Source organism: Rhinolophus ferrumequinum, chromosome 15 (assembly GCF_004115265.2).
Source record: "Rhinolophus ferrumequinum isolate MPI-CBG mRhiFer1 chromosome 15, mRhiFer1_v1.p, whole genome shotgun sequence".
NCBI lineage: Eukaryota > Metazoa > Chordata > Mammalia > Chiroptera > Rhinolophidae > Rhinolophus > Rhinolophus ferrumequinum.
The window spans coordinates 41,194,364-41,206,707 of NC_046298.1; the positions used below are offsets into that span (position 1 = coordinate 41,194,364).

The 12,344-nt window shown below is 44.6% G+C and overlaps 1 protein-coding gene, 1 non-coding gene and 1 pseudogene across 2 annotated transcripts; 2 read left to right on the top strand and 1 right to left on the bottom strand.

The window, feature by feature from the left end:
• Window positions 1-2,970: 2,970 nt before the first annotated feature.
• On the bottom strand, window positions 2,971-5,036 carry LOC117035378 (origin recognition complex subunit 5-like; annotated as a pseudogene).
• On the top strand, window positions 4,167-4,253 carry LOC117035672 (small nucleolar RNA SNORD35). The gene has a single exon (XR_004425242.1). It is a non-coding gene; the product is annotated as a small nucleolar RNA SNORD35 (small nucleolar RNA).
• A 1,824-nt stretch (window positions 5,037-6,860) lies between the features above and the next one.
• Window positions 6,861-11,332, top strand: LOC117035379 (pancreatic progenitor cell differentiation and proliferation factor-like). The gene is given in 3 exon segments (XM_033129258.1): window positions 6,861-6,899; window positions 10,923-11,109; window positions 11,112-11,332. Coding segments are annotated over 3 exon segments (447 nt in total).
• The last annotated feature ends 1,012 nt before the right edge of the window (window positions 11,333-12,344 follow it).

Genomic DNA, 12,344 nt, shown 5'->3' on the forward strand with positions numbered 1-12,344 from the left:
AGGCCGATGGTATATGGAGAGATGACTCCAAACTGCAAAACTGCTTGTTTTAATTCTTTTAGCAATTTAAAGGGGAAAGGCTCATAAACTGCCTCATGGATCCCTTCAGGATGGTCTGCATTAGGGGCTTCTAAAGATCACTGGAAAATTAAGGGCATCTATGTCTCCTTCGAGTTTAGCCCGATGTATGTCACGCTCTATAAGTGATAATGAAGAGCGGGTACCCTTCTTAGTTGTCTGAGGGACACTTTTACTGAGAAAGGGATTATCGTTTTGTCTGGATGGTTTGGAAAGCCTCCGCGTTTGTCTTAAACAGGAAGGTGGTGGAGGCGGCCAATGAGATGGAGGAGGGGGATGATCGTCCTCAAAACATTCCTCTGGATCTGGATATAGATTTTTAGGAATGAGAGTGGATGCCGTCTCGGACACCTCATCATCATCTTGTCCCTCTTTTGTCTTTTTAAACTGACCTATGTCATCTTTTTCTCTCTCTTCCTCTGAGTCTGTTTGGATCGGTTCCAAAACTGAGTGGATTATTTGGAACGTTTGCCAGATTGAACCGGGGAAGGACACTCCGTTAGAATGTACTTCACGGAGACTTTGTCCTACTTCTTCCCACTTATCTATATCAAGTGTCCCAAGGTTTGGAAACCAGGAACAATGAGTTTCAATTACTTTGAGCAGTTCCTCTAATCTTTTTTCTGGGATTTTGTGCTTTCCCTTCTTAAGAAGCTGCTGAAGCAGGCAGATATAAGGTCTGTACTTGCTTTCTGCATTACCCATGTTAGTAATTAAACAGGAAAGGAAAGAGAAGGACTTTTACTCCAATTCCACTCTGATGTTCGGCCAGCCGTGCCTCTCTCCAGATCTTAGAACACGTCTTGGCTAAGGTGTGGTTGTATAACCCCCAACCCTGGTTGGCGAGATGCCAAATCGCCGTTATGCCGTATGACGCGTTAGGGAACCGTGGTTACGAGCCCAAGCAAACTCCGTAGTTCTAAAGGACGGTGGAGCTATAAGCATTCACTCACACAATCACACTCTTTCACACGAAAGTGTTAGTTGTTTTTTTTTAATTCCTTCATCACCCTGGTTAAATTCTCCAAGTCCATAGACAACCTCCTTACCCCAGGTAGCTGCCAAGGCGGATTCTTGGAGTCCCTTCACCGTGTCTGCAGATCCTTACGACTCGTAGTCGTCCTTCCCTTCTCAAGCCCCACGTTGGGCGCCAGATGTCCTGTCCAGCGCAACAAGGGCAGTAAGGGTGTGAGAAGGGGCGGTTTGGGTTAAGTTTTTAAGAAAGAAACAAACAGAGACTTAATGCAGTTAAATCTCTCAGAAGGCTAGGGGTCTCTCAGTCTCAGAGGACTGGAGCCCAGAATAAGGCTGACTGAAGGTTTTTATTGATAGGTATACAAATACAAGCAAGTAACATTGTTTCTTACACGGTCTGTGAGACTCATACATCACAGCAGAAAAATGTTTATCCCAATCACCCTTTATCTATAAACAGCCGAAGCACAAGTTCCCATGATGTCTAACCTAAGGTATGTACCTTTTCAGGGTCAAGTCTCTCATATTGTAACAGCTCTGTTGAGATAAGTGGAGAGAACTGATCTTTATTGTGTTTATGACTTCTCTCACAAACAGGTGCAAGGGAGAAGCCAGAGCCAGCAACAGACTTTCCCAGGCAGGGGGAAGGGGAGGCAAGGCCCCTTTCCATATTTCTCTAAGGCAGCTCATTAGGGGTCCCCACTCGGTTCCTCCTGGCTTAGGTTGTATCTCCGGTGAGAAATCTTACCCATCTTTGGCTGCAAACCATCTTTTGGGGACCAGACAGAGAGACATAAGGTGTAAACACAAGGATGGAACAGAGTCCCAGAAAGACACAGTCTTACAGACTCTTCTTTCCTTAAGGAAAGACACGGGGGGACAGTTGGCTAGGCTGCTGTGTGACTACATAATTCCACTAAAAAGAAACCATCAACAATCAGCCAGTGGAAGTAGCTCCCTCGGAGCAGGTGGTGGCCTGGGGAATAGGCCACCTGTTAGAGCCCAGCCTTGACCTTTCTTATCAAGAGAGGAAACTACGCCAGCCGCATCCGGGGCAAAGTCTCCGCCCTGCCCGCTGGGAGCCAACACTAGTCCATACTGTGTTCTTCCCATGTGATAGCCACAGTAAGTGCTAACCTGTGATCCCCACCAGCTCTAAATGGGGTGGTGCCTGATCTCCTGCACCTCCCACAGCGGAAGGCCCAACTCCCTACCGGGCCCCACAAGGCCCATCCCACCGCTGTCCTCAGCAAAAACACACATCTCCACCGCCAGGTGGCACCATTCACACAGAGCACACCCCACAGAGTTCTGTAAGGCTGGCATCCTGGTTCGCATCCTTATGCGGTGCGAAGAGGGGGTATAAAAACTAGAATGAGGGGGTGTATCTCCTTGTATCAGCTTCCAGAGAAAAGCATGGTAAGGAGGAACAGGATGGGGCAAAATACAGCTGACCCTTGAACAATGTGGGAGTTTGGGGCACGGACGCCCTGCACAGTTGAAAATCCCCCTATAACTTCTGACTTCCCAAATACTTAACTACTAATGGCCAACTGGTGACTGGACGCCTTACTGATAACGTGAATAGCTGACTAGCATATATTTTGTATGTTACATGTATTATATACTATGTTCTTACAATAAAGTAAGCTAGAGAAAAGAAAATGGTATTAAAAAATCACAAGGAAAATACATTTACGATACTGTAGGTATTTAATGAAAAAAAAGCCATGTATAAGTGGACCCACATAGTTCAAACCCGTGTTATTTGAGGGTCACCTGTAATAACACTAGCTTGATACTGTTACAGCCTGAATGACAGGGTCACAGCCAGGCCACAAGAAGCGTCCAGAGGCAAGAGGAGGATGGACTATAAAGATGGAGGGATGGGGAGACCAGGTGGAGACCTCTCCAAAATCACAAGTATTTTATTATGTCACAGTTCACTGTCCTAGCAAGAGCTCTGATGAAGTCTAGAGATGCTGTGCATTTGTACTGTGGTCCAGCAAGCTGATCGTCATGGCCAACCAGGGTTAATAGTTGCAGGGTAACGAGAGAATTAATCTGGGAGAAGATATTTGCTGTTGGAGTAACTCTGCTCTCCAGGGTGCTATATAATATTGCTAATTATCTAGTGGAAACAGGTTCGATCCAGGGAGATGATTGCTTGTCTTTTCACGTTTCTTTAGAAAGTTGGGTTTTCTTGATTTTTCCCATGATGCTTAAGGAAGAACCTCTTGTCAGTTCTTGCTGGATTATATGCAGCAATTAGAATAAACTTAGAGTAATATAAAAGTCCCATATGAGTATACGCTGAAAGAAACTTAGAGTAATATGAAAGTCCCATATGAGTATACGCTGAAAGACCTTTCAGTTGTCCTGGATCTCTGTCATCTTTCTGTAGTTTTTCTCGCTGTGAACTTGGTATTTCCCTGAGACAAACAGTCTGCGTGGCTTTCTTCAAATGAGGTTCAATATTTCTCCAGAGTTTGTGAGTATCATGTTCACTTGCTTCTCCTTTAACCACAGGTTCACAAAGTTTAGGAAAATTAAGTACTGCCAAATATCTGAGCTCTTTCAAATCCGGGCAGATGGTGTAGAAAACTCCAAGAAGAATATTAATGCAAGCAGCATAGAAATCAACTGAACAGTCTGGATGATTGTGAGACAGGATCTTTTGAAGGTTCCCTATGCTACAATCAGGGAAATACAAAACAAATGACGAATGGCTCAAAGCATCCAGTATTTGCACGAAACTTTTTCCCAAGCAATTTCACTGAGAAAGATAACAGTCACATTTCTATGGGTCAATTCTTGTAACCTAAGAAACGCAGGCAAAATACTTACTTCTGTATCTCTTAGCTACTCTGCTTTACCTAGAACGATACAGTCTGATCCCTGAGACTTTTAGCTTTGGTTATTTGTTTAAACACGCGAACAAAGTCATTAAATGTATCACAGGTTATTTGAGTAGAACATCCGTTCTCTGAAGACCAGAGATGATGCAACTTGTGTAAAATGTGTTCCAAAAGCCGCCTCAAGGTGAAGCATTCAGCACAATTCACAGAGAGATGTGGGAGCACTCCAGTTTTCAGCAAAGTTTTGTAAGGGTGAGCACATGATGGCCTTTTCTCACAGTGGTCAGTGGATGCCACTGTGGGCAGTGCTGCTATTGCCAATGGCTTAGCAGATGCCGGGCGGGGGGGGGGGATGTTTTGTAAGGGTGAAATGCAAGGAATTAATAACTTAGGCCTAGTTAGCTTACAGCGTAAATTCACCTCCTACTTTGCTATTCAGCTATTTTCTCTTTGTTTCTCCCCCTTACTGCCCGATTTAATGGCTCTGCCTTGTCTTTCTTAAGGCTACGCATATGTCATTAGTCCAGTTAATCAGCAGAGCACTAACCTAGAAGGAACAATTTCTTAGTGCCCAGGCATCCCAGAGCCGGAATCCATGTTACAACTCCTTGCAGTTTTTGCTGATGATGCGTAAAGCACTCCAGCCACGGCTTCTGAGTCTGATAACATTGTCTTAAAGCAGACCAGGGCCCGGGAAGCGAGTTCTCAACTGTCAGCCCTGGAACCTGCCTGACCAACTCCCCCTCTTTCCTTTGTTCTTCCCCAGCCTACATGCCTATAAAACCTCTGGATCATCCTCGGCTCGGGGAAGGTGGTTTTTCTGGGACAGTAGTCCACCATCGTCCTTGGCTGCCGGCATCTAGAATAAAGAAAAACGCCTTTTCTCCTCACCAACTCCTCTCTCGAATGTTTTGGTTTCGTGCGACAAGCGGCCAAACCTGAGTTAGGTAACAGTTTGTGTTATATAGGTCTTTCCACTGGCAGTATGTCCATAAATAAAAATGGATGGGAAGCTGAAATGATGTCTCTGGAGGAGAAAAGACAAATTTCAATCTCTCTAAATAGGGACTATAAAGGGGACACTTGGGACTCGTGACGAAGCACCATGTTTTCCCAGTGAGGCATTCCGGTGGCTTCTAGGGGACAGTACAGCCCGCCACCAACTAGCGGCACAAAGCAAGCCACAGCTTTGCCTCCACACCGCGGTCCCCACTCCCCATTAAAAGGCTTTTAAATATGAGAAGGATACTAAAGGGAAAAGGGGGGTCCCAGAATAAGATTTGAAAACTGGAGTTGTCACCATTGTTGACTTCTCAACTTTGCAAAAAGACAAGAGTTTTTCAAATGCAACTCTGTGAGAGGTGAGGCAACTCTGCAGATGTAGATATTTTCCAAGATTTTTACTAGCAGGATATCACCATTAACCTCCAAATGGGATGCAGTTTAAAGTGAGGTTATTTAAAGGTATTTAAATAAAGGTATTTAAAGGTCATTGAGGCGGAAGGACTGACCAGGGTTCATAGCCATCCGGGAACAGCTCAAGCCAGATTTTTACTTTTCTCTGCTAGTTTGTTTCCTTATTTTGGTGAATGCTTCATGCTCTGTTCACTAATAATGAGATTATTCCCCTTTCCTTTTCCTCTGTGAAAGTTTTGACTATATTGAAGCTGCTGCTTTGTTTAAAAATGATTGCGAGACTGCCTTGAAACTCTAGGCTATTCTGACTGCCAGTAGTAAAAATCTCAGCAACACAAGAAAAAAATGTGCCCACTTCTCCTGTAGCTTCAGGAAAGCAGAGACTCTGCCTTGTGAAACTTTCTTTGTAAACGTGTTTCTAACAGAGGAGTCTTCTAAGACGCCCAGATTTCAACGATTGATGTTCCTGCCTCCTGTGAGAACCCCTTCCACCTCCATATTAGTTTCCTAGGGATGCCATGCCAAAATACGACAGACTGGATACCTTAAACAACAGAAATTTATTTTCTCATAGTTCTGGAAGCCGAAAGCCCAAGATCAACGTGCTGGCAGGGTTGGTTTCTCCTAAGGCCTCTCTCTTTGGCTCGCAGATGGGTGACGTCTCTCTGTGTCCTCACCTGGCCTTTTCTCTCTGTACAAACATCCCCGGTGTCACTTTTCTTATAAAGACATCAGTCCTATTGGATCAGGCCCCCCCCTTACGACCTCAATTAACCTTAAGGACCTCTTTAAAGGTTTTATCTTCAAATACAGTCTCATTGGGAGCTAGGGCTTCCACATATAAAATTGGGTGGACACACACATCAGCCCGTAACACCTCCCAAAGCTGGACTTGTTTTAACTAATACTACAACCTGATACTATTACCGTCTATATTGATACCTCTATCTCCTGAAAAGTGCAAAAAAATGTGAGTTTTCATTGGTATTTCTGTCTTCTCCCATCCTCATGGAGCTAAAAAGAACACCCAGGACTCTGCTGGATCTTTTTATTTAGACAAATGACAGTCTTGTCTCATGTAACTTAATGTTTTAACCTCCTGTTGATAGATGGGCCGTGGTTGAAAACAGCATGGTGAGAAAATTATTTTCATTTGGGAAGTGCTATTGCTCTTGCATTTTTCTACATTCTTGAACCTTAGCGTCAAGGAAAGTGAGGGAGTGTAGTGTTAGCTTACTTTGAGCTTATGTTTAGCCGGATTTGATCTATGATTGGGTTAATTCAAATTCCGAGAGCCTAAAGAGGACAGACGCATCCCAGGGAAAGACCACTGGGTGGCCTCTGATGGAAAAGGAAAAGAAAGCAGATGCCTTCAGGTCCCCCAAGCTGAAGAACTGACCCATAGCAGGAGCTGCTGCCTCCCCCATGATAGAAAGGTGGGAAATCAGAAAGCTGCTGTTACTGGAGTTGCCGGTTCCAGAACCATACCAGGCTTCCTGGATTCACACAGATAAGAGCCTCTTGACACGCACAATGCCAGCCTCAAAGAAAAACACCGGCCTCTTCGTGACTGTGCGTACCACAATTAGTATACGCACAAGTTCCATTTCACTTCCACTTTCCAAATTTCGTGTGACTATGTCAGATGGGCAGAACCCTAGCTTCAACAGAGGTGAGGAAGTATTGTTTTAGTTTCCCAGCCTCTACAATACGGGAAGGCACGTCAGAAGGAGGAAGGCTCAGATGGTGAGCAAACCGATCTAACATCTAAAACTCCTGGGACATTTTCTCTTCGGTTTCCTAGATCCCAGGGGAAACCCGCATGTGGTCTTTCCCGCGTCAGTACGGCCTGCTTTTCAGAAGTTCCAGATAACTTCTTGTTGATTTGCACTTCCTTTCCTCCCAGCAACTGGGTGGAGATTTAAGCTCTCAATGAATAACGCCCTTTGTCCTGGCCTGAAGGCAGCTCCAATTAGAGAGGGGTGCAGGAGTGAGAGAGAGAGGAGGGCCACATGTTAGCTTTTTACCTGAACCATAAGCAATATCAGGGAACATGGCTGAGCTGTGTGGCCGATGGGTTTGCCGGTCCTTTCCGGTTCCCATCAACTGAACAGCTCAATTTAGGACATAAATTTGGCTGCATGTGACAGATTCAAAATAATAATAGCTTCAATTACATAAAAATGTATCTTTCTCTGCTGTAACCATGTGCAGCTCTGCTGTATAAAGGAGTCAAGAGCCTGAGCTCTTCCATCCCATTCTTGGCCATCTGTATGCTGTCACACTTGTCCCCATGGCCCAAGATGCCACCTCACAATGTCCCCACTCTAACCTGAAGGAAGGGAAAACCTTCCTTCCTTTTAAGGCAAGACCTGAAAAACTACTTCTGCTCACATCCCATTGGCCAGAACCTGGCCACGTGGTCATGCTTGCTGCAAGAGAAGCTGGCAAGTGTAGTGTTTATTCCAGACAACCGGGTGCCCAGCTGAAAATTCTTTAACTATGAAAGTTGGGTGAATAGATAGAGGGGTGGGGGCACCACTGGTTTCTTTTCCATATAAACTTACCTCCAATAGGCTTTGTATCACAGGGCAGGAGGGACAGACCAAAGGTACTCGTTCTAGAGATAGGCAGAATCAAAAACAGAGAGAGAGAAAGGGTCTAAACCACACCAGCTAAGTTTCCTCTCCTAGACTCATCAATCTCATAAAAGGGAGGTGGGGACAAATGCCAGGAGCCTTTTCAATTCCAGATTTCTAACTGGGGCGCTACTGACATTTTAGGTGAGACAAGTCTCTGTTGTATGGAACAGTTGCCTATTATTTCAGGGTACAGTTCTGACAATTAAGTTCGCGAACTCATCCTAGGAAAAGTGCTACATACCTCATTGCTGAATATCACGGTGGTCACCTTCAAAGTATTCCCCTTGGGAAACTATACACTGATGCCAACACCTAGTCCACCCTTCAAAGCAATTTTGGAACTCTTTTTCTGGAATGGCCATCAGAGCTGTCGTCATATTACCCTTGATGTCCTGAATGTCATCAAAATGTCTTCCTTTCACTATTATTCCTTTTTCTTTGGGTAAAGAAGGAAGTCATTGGGGACCAGATCAGGTGAGTAGGGAGGGTGTTCCGATACAGTTATTTGTTTATTAGCTAAAAACTCCCTCACAGACAGTGCCGTGTGAGCTGGTGCATTGTCGTGATGCAAGAGCTCCTTCAGGACTATTTTTGTATGCACCTTTCTCATGCCAAGATTTTCAGTTAAGAGTTTCCTAACTGTTTCTCTATCGATGTTTACTTGGTTTGCTATGCTTCTCACAGTAAGCCGACGATTTTGACGCATAATTCAATGAATTTTTGCAATGTTTTTGTTGGTTCTGCTCATTACTGGCTGCCCTGACCTCTCTTCATCAGTGATGCATTCTCTCCCCTCAGAAAAACATTTAATCCATTTGTACACTGCTGTTTTCTTCATGGCATTATCCCCATAAACTTGGACTAACATGTCCCTGATTTCATTTCCACTCTTGCCAAGTTTAACAAGAAATTTAATGTTTGTTTGTTGCTCTAATTCAAGCTCAGACACTCTCGCGACAACACACAAAGACACTCAACGACAATAATAAATGTCACTCAGCAAGACACCGCCACACATCAACATGAACACAGCTGTGAGACACTGATATACCAAGATTATGAAACCTTACCAAGCTGTTTGTACAGTGCTGCCAATGTAAGCGCACGGTGGCAAGTTCACAAATTTAATTGTCAGACCGTATTTAGCTCAATAAATGTCAGTACTGTTCCATACTCAGGCATTGTGACAACTAAAAAGTAGGCAGATATTTGTAAACCCCCTGGAAAGGGCTGAGGGTGTCTCTGACCAATGACAGGGACATCCTTCCATGGAAAAGTGAAACATGTAGGGTAAGTCTCCCCCGTCAAGACATAGCGACTAGGGGACAGGGAGTCTTTTTGGCCTTCAGACTACTTTTTACAGTTCAGCTTCGTCCAGAGCCGCCCAGCACTGGCTATTTGCCTCGTGACCTGTGTTAATAAAACTCTACTTTACTGCTCCTTTCCAACGCACTATCAGCCTACACACACACACACACACACACTCACACCGGAAGAAATGAATGATGCAACAAGGACTGAAGGAGCCAGGAAAATAAGACTGAGCTTGCGCCTCAGGAAACGCATTGTCCGAAGACAGGAGGAAGGAAGTGAGGCTGGCCTGGCATGAGAGTGACTTATATGATTGTGACCTTGAACAATTTATTTAACCTCTCTTATGTATCTCTGTTTCCTCATGTGAAAAAATGGAAATAATAATATCTACCACCTAAGAGGTCCAAGCACCTTTAAAAGATTGTTGTATATAATGTTTAAGATCACAGACTCCAGAACCGGACACCTGGGTCTTCCCAGCCATCCACCAGCTGTTTGGCCTCAAATAAGTTACTTACCCTCTCTGTGCCTCAGTTTCCTTCTCTGTCATAGGAGATTGGCAGCAGAACATAATGGGACACATGTTCCCTTTTTTTTTTAACTGAAATCTAGAATTTATTCAAATTTCACCAATTTTTCATTAATGTCCTTCCTCTCCTCTAGGATCCAATCCAGGATGCCACACTACTTCTAGTTTTCGTGTCTCCTGAGTCTTTTTGGGGACAGTTTCTCAGTCTTACTTTGTTTTTTATGTCTGTGACAGTTCTGAGGAATACTGGTCCGGTGTTTTGTGACTTGTCCCTCAATTTGGGTTTGTCTGAGTTTTTCTCGTACTTAGGCTGGGCTTCTGGGTTTTGGGGAAAATTCCGTGGAAGTGAAGTGCCCTTCTCATCACGTCACGTCAAGGACTACATAATATCCACATGACATCACTAGAGATGTTAAACTTGCTCAGTTGGTTAAGCTATCTGACCCTAATGAAAGAGAAATGACATCAGATATTACATCTGCCATTTGCATTCTTTCTTCCTACTGTAGTAGTCAGTCCCTTCCCGAAGTCATCTATGGACTCAGTGATGGTTTGGTATAATTTCTGCATATGTAACTTAGCTATTTCTTGGAGTATAAAGCAAGGGTTTATTTCAACTCCGTCCTACCTTGGTTGGACTGTAAAAGCAAGCTATGTACTCTCTGGTCTTCTCTCTCTCTTTTTAAATAATTTTTTTAAAAATTTAATTGTAGTGAAAAAAAAAGAACACCTCATGACATAAAATTTACCATCTTAACCATTTTTTAAGGTACAATTCAGTAGTGTTAAGTGGCTTCACATTGTTGTGCATCAGATGGGGGCTTGTGTTCTTTTGGTGACACACCAAAAAATTTTGCAGTTATGTGGACAGTTGTGTTTTAATGTCATCATTCTGTTTTTGTTGTCATCTGCATTCATGTCATTAGTATATTAGCATGTAATTTTGTGGATGTTATTGTTTACAAATTAAGTTGAGATCCCACGCATGTTGGTCGTGGATTGCCTCCCGCGGTCTTCTCGGCAAATGGGCTCGGTGGCCTAGTGCCCCCGGACCTGGCCGTTGGTGATGATGCGCGGAGGCCCTCAAAGAGTCACTGCTGAGGTTTCCAGCAGCCCACGAACAAGAGCACGGCAGCCATCCCCTCCAGCGGCACGCTCCTGGCTACCCACGACTACTACCGGCGCCACCTAGGTTCCACTTCCACTAACAGCTCTTGTGGAAGTGCCGAGTACACTGGAGAAGCCATCACCCACCACCCCAGTCTCCCCAAGGCTGATCCAGGTCACTGGTAGACGAGCTGCTTTTCAGCAAGTCCACTCTGCCATTCATAGCCACAGTGTTGGAGTCCCCAGAGCGCTCGCCCTCACCCCAGGCCTCCAGCAGCATGAGCACCTGTGACCAAGCTCAGGAAGCTACAAGGAAGCAGCCTGGTGGCCAGCCTAGCAAGGCCAATGCCATGCCCTCATCCTGCGTGGCCACCACCAGCCACCGGACTTCCAGAGGCTCTAGGCTCTTTTGAGCCCCTCCCCCTTTCCCACCCCGTTCCACCCCATAGACTAGGCAGGCTTCAGCAAGCAGAAGCAGTTGGGTTCTTTTATATCAAAACAGTGAAACACCAAAAAGGAACTTGAGAGAGCCTCATTCTTTACTATCCAAGCCACATGAGAGACTTTCTGACATCCTGTAACCGTGTGCCATGCACCAAATGGCAAATAAACAAGCAGCCGGCAGTCTGAATGAACGAATGAGTGAATGAATGAATAAATAAAATTAAAACTGAGTTGAGCTTTTCTTAGATGAGTCATTTTAAAGAAAAATATTGAGTGAATAAACAAAAAATGCAGGTGGGGTGTGCATATGGAAAGAACTATAATGGGGTATGAGAAAGACTGAGGTTCGGAAACACCAACCTGCTAAATCCATCTCCTCGGCAAGGGCCTTCCCCTACCCTTCCTCAGTGTTAGCTTGATCCCAGGTCATATGCTCTCAAAACTCTGTTTTTCACCTTTCCTTGCAATCAAAGTTCTCCTGGAGGCCAGTAACTGAATCCCAAATCAAACTCTTCCGGGGAAGATTAATGGGACGATATAAACTCACATAATACAAAGTCTGAAGGATTATTCTAGCTTCAGGCACAGCTTGATCTAGGTGTTTAAATGATGTCTTCAGAAATCTTTGTCCATCTCCTGGCTACCTTTCCCATGCTGGCCTCATGCTTAGGCAACATCTCTACTCATGACAAAAAGAGGGGCCCCAGCAGCTCCACACTTAGGTCCCTTCAACTTAGCCCAACCAAAAGAAAATGCTTTGTCTCCCAAAGTTCCAATAAAGTCCTCACTTTACTCCTTTTTGGCCTACTTTGGGTCTCATGCCCAACTCTCAAGCTATCACTGAGGCATGGGTTTGAAATACTCTGATTGGCCAGGCCTGGGTCTTTCACCTCCCTAAAACCATGAGGAGGTTGGTTTCTCCAAGGAAATTCCAGGGGCTGTTAGCCAGATTGAAAGAGAATGAATGCTGGATGAGCAGAA